This window comes from Nicotiana attenuata, chromosome 12 (assembly GCF_001879085.1).
Source record: "Nicotiana attenuata strain UT chromosome 12, NIATTr2, whole genome shotgun sequence".
Classification (NCBI taxonomy): domain Eukaryota; kingdom Viridiplantae; phylum Streptophyta; class Magnoliopsida; order Solanales; family Solanaceae; genus Nicotiana; species Nicotiana attenuata.
The window spans coordinates 6956940-6967230 of record NC_032000.1 but is presented as its reverse complement, the minus strand read 5'-3'; the positions used below and the strand labels follow the sequence as shown (position 1 = coordinate 6967230).

Genomic DNA, 10291 nt, shown 5'->3' with positions numbered 1-10291 from the left:
GATTAAGCCATGAATATGTTGTTTGATATTAAACTTGACCTTGATTATAATTCATTCATATATGGTTGTTTCTTCAATTCTGTGTTCGTTTGCTTAATTGTCTGGTCAGCAGCTAGGTTCTATTCACTATCTATGCTATGCTTGGGAAAGTCGTGTTTAGATTAGAGAAGAATTGAAGAGAGCATGATCTTAACCCTCAGGGGGAGCGGATTTGTGGTTAGGATAGGAATATACCTAATCACCGTGCTTAATTAAATATCGTAATCTTAGTGCGTTCTTAATAGATTGATTTCATAGGAATATAGGCGTTAATCTATTGAGAATAGGCGAGTAGTACTTCGGGAGAAGGCTATGAGAATATTTATCGATTAATTAGCAACCATGAGTGAATTATATGAAAGGGAGAGTTAATTAGAATACAGTACGATTGGTGAATCGATCACAACCCTAGAATACTTGTCTCTACTGAATACATAACAATCAACTTGTTACTTGATACTTTAGTTATTACTTAGAATTGTAGTAGCATAATTAAACTCTTGAATTCGAATTTAGCTTGACGGAATAACAATATTGGTTTGTTAGTGAGTAGTTGATATAAGTCTCTGTGAGTTCGACACTCGACTTATCGTTTTATTACTTGTACGACCACGTATACTTGCGTGTGCATTTGGGAGAAACAGTCCGCATATGGGAACTCGACAAAAAGTATAAAATCCGAACACCCAACCGATAACGAGTCCAACCATACAATAATTACTCATCCGACCTCAAATCGTCTTTCAAATCCCCAAAATGTAGCGTAAGGAGTTTCATAAATGTTTTCCCAAATTTCGACCTCAAAACGCTAATTAATTGATGAACACAATAATAAATTCGTATAATATAGCCTAAACCGAGTTAGGATTTCTTATCCAAATGATTTCCTTGAAAAACTCGCAAAAAAATACCACCAACTGAGCTCTCTAGGTCCAAAAAATGAGAACGAGATCAAACCCTCAAAATTAGGCCTTTTTTTGCCCAGGGACCTCGTTTATGTGGGCAAGGGGCCGCATCTGCGACGCCCCACCTGCGGTAAAAGCATCGCAGGTGTGGTTACAACTTAAATCATGACTTTTCGGTTCTGCGGACCAAACACACATCTGCGCAAGCGCACTGCGAAGAAAAGGCACTTATGCGCACACGCTTTTGCGGACGTGATCCGCTTCTGTGATCCCAGGCCTTCCTGGCTATGTCCTCAAGTGTGACCACAATCCTCGCACCTGCTAGCTCATAGATGCAGAAGGAGCCTCGCATCTGCGATTCCTGCCTGGCTCAAAGCCCCTCGCTTCTGCGATCAGCCTCTCGTTTTGCATGATCGCACTTGCGGCTAAACCCTCTGTAGGTGCAATGACACAGGAACAACAATGTTTCAGCAATGCATTAAGTTCAACATTATTTTGGATTCAATCCAAATTACAGTCGTGGCCCCCGGGACCCCGTCAGAACATTTCAACAAGTTCCAAAATACATATTGGACCGACTCGAGGCCAAATATAGCATTAAACAACATCGATTCCACGAATCGCAATCCAATTCAAGCCTATTAAAACTATGAACTTCCGAAATACAAAACTAAAGCCGATTCGTACAAAAACCACTCTAAATGACTTCAAATTTTGCACACAAGTCACAAGTGACATGAAGGACCTATTCCAACTTTTGGAGTCGGAATCTGACCTTGATATCAACAAGGCCAACTGCCACTCAAACTTTCCAACCTTCCAAACCTTCAACTTTCTAATTTCACCAATTCAAGTCGAGACGGCCTACGGTCCACCAAATAAACATCCGGATGCTCTCCTTACTCCAAAATCACCATACGGAGCTAATGAAATTGTCAATACCTCATTCCGGAGTCATCTACATAAAAGTCAAATTACGTCAACTCTTTCAACTTAAACCTCCAACTTAGGGACTATATTTCTCATTTCACTCTAAATCACACCAGAAACCAAAAACAAACATCCCCAGAAAATCACATAGCCATAATAACACATATAGGAGGAAATAAATAGGAGATCGGGGCTAAAATACTCAAAATGTTCGGTCGGGTCGTTACATTCGCTCCCTCTAGGATTACAAAAAGATAAATGAAAATTTTAAAAGTTACCTGCCATTAACATACAACTGATTTTTATGGTCTTTCTTTTGCCACCAAAATCAAACTTTTATGGCACTTTATCGGGCTTTTTTTCATAGTAAGAACCATCTTTTGTGACCTTGAATATATATGAAAAAATAACGGACAAACACTAACAGTAATCTATAGAATAACATGTAATCTTCAGTTCCCATAAATTAAGAAATATGATAAAACTAAAGAAGAATGACAGTATTTTAATCAAAACAATGGATGCTCAAAATCATATATAAAGTAAGTGGTATTTAATTTTAAAAACCTAAATATATTATTTTAGTCCTAAACTTGTACATGTTTTACTATCGTTATTTGCAATAGGAAGATGTTGCTTTAATGTTGTTATATAAGAGATCAACGACTTTAATATTCATAAATTGTTAGAATTTTTTAGTTAATTAAACAAACTCTATTCATTTTTGTCATTATTTATGTTGCAATAAACTAGAATCTTTCAAGTTTCCATGTTTACCTAATTAACGTTAGGTACGTTTTTTAAGTTCTCTATTGTTTCTTTTTGTTAGAATAAGAAAATCATTTAATTGATTTTAAAGGCTTAAACCTAATGCAAATGAGAAACAATTTAATAAACTAAATTTATTTGATTTTAATGTCCAAAATATTTACAGATCTACTAAATGACAATATTATTCGATGTCAAATCATGTTTAAGGGGTATAAATGGCGAACGAAATTTCACTAAGGGCCTTCGTACTTTTAATACAGTATATATATAGATAGATAGATATAGATATAAATTACTACTCCACTACTTTTCCTTATCTTCGAATTAGTACTAATCTTCATATTACATACGTACTAATCTGTCACGACCCGAATTTTCCACCATCGGGAGTCGTGATGGCGCCTACTAGTGAGAGCTAGGCTAACCAACTAACTGAATTATTTGACTTGTTTCCATTTTTAATTTCATTAACGACTTAGAACCAACAATTTATAACCACATAATTTAACAAGCGGAAGAATAAAATTCAAACTTAAAAATACTGCTAATACAATTCCTTAACAAAACTACCCAAGATTTGGTGTCGCAACTTCACAGACTGTCTAAGAGTACTGCAAATAAGGGTCTGAAAGAAATAACAAAATACTGTCTCTGGAACTACATAAGAGAAGCAGGAAAATAGATAGTGGGAGCGCCAAGGCCTGCGGACGCCTGCAGGACTACCTCGGGTCGCCTGATAAGCAAGAAGCTGAAACCTCACTTCGGTTCGAAATCTGCATCACTGGGATCTACACAAAAGAGTGCATAGTGTAGTATCAGCACAACCGACCCAATGTGCTTGTAAGTGTCTAGTCTAACCTCGGCGAAGTAGTGACTAGACTAGGACCAGACTACCAAATAACCTATGCAATTAATCCATATACAGCGGAAATAGAAACAGGTAATTACAACTAAAGTTGGGCGGGGGAAACATGCTACGGGGAGTAACAAATAACATTAGAACGACTGTAGAGAAACATAAGAAATGCTCTAAATCAATTACCAGCAAAATAAGAAAAATAGAAGAACAGGCACACAAGTAATACCATTGCAGGAGTGCAACCCGATCCCACTACATTTGATACCGTTGCAGGCATGCAACCCGCTCCAATTTTCTATATTATCGTTGCAGGCGTGCAACCTGCTCCCATTTCATATATCACCGTTGCAGGCGTGTAACCCGCTCCCATCTCACATTTTTTACTGTTGCTGGCGTGCAACCTGCTCCCATTTCACATATTACCGTTGCAGGCGTGCAACCCGTTCCCATTTCTTTTATCAACACCAATCAAAGAATCCCGGCAAAGGAACAATAGTATTAAAGGAAACATCCCGACAAGGGAACAATAATGATAATAACATCCCGGCAAGGGAACTATAAGATGCTAATATCCCGGCAAGGGAACTATTAGATACTAATATCCCGGCAAGGGAACAATAATAATAATAACATCCCGGCAAGGAAACAATAATAAAATCCTCATATGAAGCGCAATAAACCGAGGCATAATAATTACAATACCAGACTCATTGGCATGCTTGACACCGACGTATAGATACTCGTCACCATGACTATACGTCGTACTTCACAATTAACACGTAACAAATAAGACTCGACTCCTAATCCCTCAAACTAAGGTTAGACCAAACACTTACCTCGATGCCTCGTACACAGTTCAAGCCTCAACTATAGCTTTACCTCTTGATTCCACCACCAATTCGCTCGTATCTAGTCACAAGTTATTTGATTACATCAATGAATGCTAGATAAACAATTTCTAATGCATGAAAATAAGTTTTCTAAAGCTTTTCCGAAAAAGTCAAAAATTGGCCCCGGGCCCACATGGTCAAAACCCGAGGTTCAAACCAAAACCCGACTACCAATTCACCTATGAACTTAAATATATAATTTATTTTGAAATCGAACCTCAAATCGAGGTCCAAATCCCCGAAATTTAAAAAACCTAGGTTCTACCCCAAACACCCAATTTTTCCCATGAAAATCATTGATTTTGAGTTGAAATCATGTTAAAAGATGTTAAGGATTGAAGAAAACTATTTAAAAATGACTTACAATTGATTTGGAGAAGAAGTTGCCTTTGAAAAATCGCCCTAGAGTGATTATGTTTTGAGAAGGTGCGAAAAATGGTTAAAATTTCGTCTAAGTATAAAAATAGCAGGTTGCAGATATGGGAATTGCGAACCCTTTAGAAAATTTGGACTTTCGCATTTGCGAAACATATGTCGCATTTGCGATACACTCAGCATTCCAGCCATCATCGCATTTGCGAGAGGCTGTTCTCAAATGCGAAATCGCATTTGCGAGAGTACAGTCGCATTTGCGACGCAGGCTGCCAGGTCCACTCTTCGCATTTGCGAAGGTTTGTCGCATTTGCGAAGCCTGCAGACCTAATCACACCAGTTGAGGGTCTGCAATTTTCCAAGTCTAAAATCCATCCTGTGGCATATCCAAAACTCACGCGAGCCTTCGGGGCTCCAAACCAAACATGCACACCAACCTAAAAAAATCATATGGACTCGTTCGTGCATTCAAATCACTAAAATAACAACAACTATGAATTTTGCATCAAAATCATGAAATCACTCAAGAACATCAAATTTTCTCAAATAAGGTCCGTTTCACGTCAATTCAAATTCCTTTTTCTTACCAAATTTCACAGATTCAACTTAAATCACATATAAGACCTATATCGGGCTCTGGAACCAAGATACGGGCCCGATACCATCAACTTTCAAACACATTTCATTTTCAAAAACTCATGTATTTTTCAGAAAATAATTTTCTTCAAAAATTTATTTCTCGGGCTAGGGACCTCGGAATTTGATTTCGGGCATACGCCCAAGTCCCATATTTTCTTACGGACCTCCCGGGATCGTCGGAACATGAATCCGGGTCCGTTTACTAAAAATGTTGACTGAAGTCAACTTAAATTCATTTTAAAGGCAAAATTCATTATTTTTCACTGATTTTCATATAATGGCTTTCCGGCTAAGCGCCCGGACTGTACACACAAATCGTGGTGAGGTAAAAAGGAGGTTTTTAGGCCTCGGAACGCTGAATTTGTTTCTAAAACAAGTGATGACTTTTTGGGTCAGATCTTAGGTATCTTACTGATTTTCTATGGAAAATGCTATAAATAGTGTAGACAGAGCCTTCAGAAATCACAAGGAAATTAGAGTCTTGATCAGAAATTTTAAATTACCACACATCGTTTAGTTTTTCCTATGGCTTCCACTTTCTTTAGCTATATTACTACTCTATGGCAAATTTTATTTTCCATAATTCGTAAGATAACAAGCAAATTAGTGAGTACTACAAGAAATAAACCATTATTGCCTCCCGGTCCAAAACCATGGCCAATAGTTGGTTGCATACCTCAAATGGTACTAAACAAGAAGCCAGCGTTTGAGTGGATACACAAACTAATGGAGGAAATGGAGACTGAAATTGCTTGCATTCGTCTTGGTAATATTCATGTCATTCCTGTCACTTCTCCTGAGCTTGCCTGCCTATTTTTAAAGAATCAAGACTCGATTTTCTCATCGAGGCCTATTTGCATGTCCGCCAACCTCGTTAGCAATGGCTACTTGACTTTAGGTTCTCTCCCTATGGGTGATCAATGGATGAAAAGGAGAAGAATCATTTCTTCTCATGTCCTCTCAGCTACATCTTTTCAATGGCTTCGTCGTAAACGAGATGAAGAAGCTGATCATGTTCTTCGATTCGTTTATCATCAGTGCATTAACAAACATCTTGTCATTAACTTGAGGAAAGTGACAAGATACTATTGCGCAAATGTTATTAAGAATATGATTTTCAGCAAGAGATTACTTGGACCATTAGTAGAATCAGAAGAAGAGGAAGAGCAAGTTGATGCAATTTTTACACTTCTTGAATATTTTCATTCTTTTAGTATCTCAGATTACTTACCATGGTTAAGTGGATTTGATTTGGATGGTCACAAGGCAATTATTAAGAAAGCCTTTGCCATAGCAACAAAACACATTGATTATGAAACTGACCGGAGGATTCATATTTGGAAGGATGGCAACAAAACTGCGGAAGAAGACATTCTTGATGTTCTTATCATGCTCAAAGATACTAATGGGAATCCTATGTTGAATGCTAAAGAGATTAAAGCACAAGTCCTTGTGAGTATACTTCCAATCTCTTAAACCATGTGAACAACATAATAAACTTTAAGAATTTTATTATTACCTTTAGTGACGTGCGTTTACTGTTATAAATGTAATGGCAAGTTTAATAATTATGGCTATAAATCTCATGGCAAGTTTAAAGATGATAGAGAAATGAACTATTTGCCTAACTCAACCTCAAAAATTAGGCTCTTAGGGGTAAAAATGACATCAGGTGGACAATTTAAAGGGCTGCTATTTAGAAGTTAACCAGTGTATCCTGAATTTAAGTTTTTCAGTTAGGACAAAATATTTTGAATTATCCTGAAGTTAAGATTTTTAAATTAAAAACTCAGGACAAAACAAGTATTTATTAATCTCTAAATAGCATCCTCGAGAATGGATATATATCATTTGCCCCCTCATAGGGTGAGAATTACCCAAGACTATATAAACAACCCAAATACCCCACATATAGCCAGTGTGAGACACCAGCACCACTATACACGCCCAGGACTCGACATCTGGAGCGTGAACAATATTTGGTCCCAACATTTATGAAATACGAATTTGGTGGGTCTTGCTCTGATACCATAATAAAAAAGAAATGGACTTTGGGCCTAACTCAACCCCAAAACGTAGCTCATGTGACAAGGATTAACCAAGACTGTATAAATAAACCAAACACCTTATTTTCTATGGTCGATGTGGGACACCAACAAAAGATCGTAAGTTTCAAAGTCTTTCTCTTTTTTAAACTTCATATCCAATCAAATGTTAGTCATATAAATCGAAGTAACTGAGTAACATTTTGTTAGGAAGTACTGAATCTCCCTTCAATGTTGCTCAGAACTAATTTATTTTTTTAAAATAATATTAAGGAATTAACATACAACATTACTCAATGGTTTTTCTTAAATTACTTCCTCGATTTCAGGTTATGTGAACTTTTTCTTTTTTAGAGAGTCAGTTTAACTTATCTTTGAGACAAAATTGAACAAGATTAGCTCGATATTCAAAGTTAAAATTTAGATATTCAAAAGCTATGTGAAAAGTATTATAAGTTTCAATTCTTGTCATGTCAATTGAATAAAAATATATTTCAGAATATTGGAAAAGATGTACATAGTTTGAATCTCGAAAAGTAAAGTGTTCACAATAATTGAAACGATGGAGTAATTTTTAAAAGAACTTGGAAAGTATTTTTGAAACATAAGTCTGAAGATCGGTTGTCTGTTTGGATCACATCATTTTATTAGTTTATGTGGAAATGAGACTTGTATTTGTTTGTTTGAAAATATTTCGATTTGATTTTAGAAAAACATAAAGTTTGTTTATAGAAAATCAAATATGATTATTTCGTTTGACCTTCTTGGTTACCAATTATAATGACAGGAATTCATGTTTGCTACGATAGATAATGCCTCATATGCAGTCGAATGGACAATCAAAGAAATGTTGAACCAACCAAAGATAATGCAAAGGGCCATAGAAGAGATTGACAATGTCATTGGGAGCGATAGATTGGTTCAAGAATCTGACTTGTCACAGTTAAATTATGTCAAAGCTTGTATTAAAGAGTCCTTTCGGTTACATCCCTTGGCAGCTTTTAACGTTCCTCATGTGTCTATGTCGGATTCTGTTGTTGGCGAATACTTCATCCCAAAAGGAAGTGTAGTGTTATTAAGCCGTCTTGGACTTGGACGAAACCCTAAAATTTGGGATGATCCCATGAAGTTCAAGCCAGAGCGCCATATCAACGAGAAAGGTGGTGATGTAGTTTTAACTGATTCGGAATTACGTTTGCTATCATTTAGTATTGGACGACGAGGTTGTCCAGGTGTAAAACTTGGCTCAACAATTACCACTATGTTACTTGTTAGGCTTCTTCAAGGGTTTACTTGGAGTTCAGCATCGAGCTCTCGGGGCAATGACTTGACTGATGGTTACCCGGATTGTGCTCTCCATGGCACCATGCCATTTTTTGCTAAGCCAAAACCGCGATTGCCTAAACACATGTACCTTTAAATAAGTAAAATTATGTCATAATAAAGTATGTACGTACACATGATGTATGTGTATATACTTATATAAGATGTTTCTTTTCTACTACAGTATTTATGAGAGGATGAATCAATAATATTAGTATGATTTATATTTTAAATGTGATGTGGCACTCCTTAAGACCAGAATTCATATTTTTTTTTCAATTTTAGTTTTTTTTCCTTGTTTTATGTAAGGAAACTATTCAAAAGTGTCTTTTCCTGTGATCCAAATTGTCTTCATTGAGTTGGTTTTCAGTACACTCATTTCTTCATATCGTTATTTTGCTGCATTAATAGCTATCATGACTACCCTTCTTGTCGCGGCCCAATTCTGATTAGGCCGTGATGGCAACCAGCACCGTCACTAGGCAAACCAACAGTGAAAAATTTAGTGATTTCCATTTCTAATAAATTTTTCAAACATTTAACTTTCCTTAATTTATAGAATTTAATGAATAATGAATGATAAAGTAATCAAAACAATAGGAACTAAATGAAATTATGACAGTAGAGTTACAACCCAAAATCATAAGTTCATTAGTGTGTGCCAGGACCCGGTGTCACAACTATATGAGCATTCTAGTAGAATACATAAAAGAATACTAGTCTACTGTCTGAAATGAAATAAACATAAAATATAACAAAAAGAGAGACTTCGGCTGTTGCAGTACGAACCAGAAGGGTAGCTGCCCATAAATCTCGTAGTAGGGATCAAATGTGTGCGCCGGACTAGGAACCGGATGTACCTGCCTCAGATCCTATACAATTAAGTACAGAAGCGTAGCGTGAGTACATAAATAACATGTACTCAGTGAGTATCTTGTCTAACCTCGAAGAAGTAGTGACGTGGGGTCGACTTTGACACTTACTATGGGCTAACAATAATGTATTAAAATTTTATACTAGACATGGCTTTTATAATAAATGCTGACAGCTCAATAACAGGAAATAATAAATTCTTCTACACAAATATTAAATCCCAAGTTTGGTCTCATCATTTAACAACTTGCATTTAATGAAATTTAAGAAATATCAATTAGGAATAGTTCCAAAGAATTATCAAGCGCAAATTATGCCGAGGTCGTACAGCCCGATCCAACATAATATTTAAACTGTGCACTGCCGAGGGTCGAACGGCACGAACCATAGATGCATCTATTTTAAGCAATTAAATTACCAAGTAGGGGCGTAAATATTTCAAGTACAGCATGATACGGGTCCTAGACTACCCAGAAAATAGCATAATTAGTAGCTACTTATGAACTATCTTCACCTCGTACATACGTAGCCCCCACAAATANGAGCGTCATGAGGATGCCCAGGATTTCATTGATAGGTGCAGGGACAGACTACACAACATGAGGATATTGGAGTCTCATGGTGTTGACTTCACTACTTTCCAAC

General features: G+C 36.6%; 1 protein-coding gene across 1 annotated transcript; it reads left to right on the top strand.

Moving 5' to 3' along the window:
* LOC109236157 (isoleucine N-monooxygenase 2-like) lies at window positions 5891-9026 on the top strand. The gene is made up of 2 exons (XM_019402368.1): window positions 5891-6857; window positions 8238-9026. The coding sequence occupies exons 1-2, from the start codon at window positions 5931-5933 to the stop codon at window positions 8868-8870; spliced, it is 1560 nt and encodes a 519-aa protein (XP_019257913.1). The 5' UTR covers window positions 5891-5930; the 3' UTR covers window positions 8871-9026.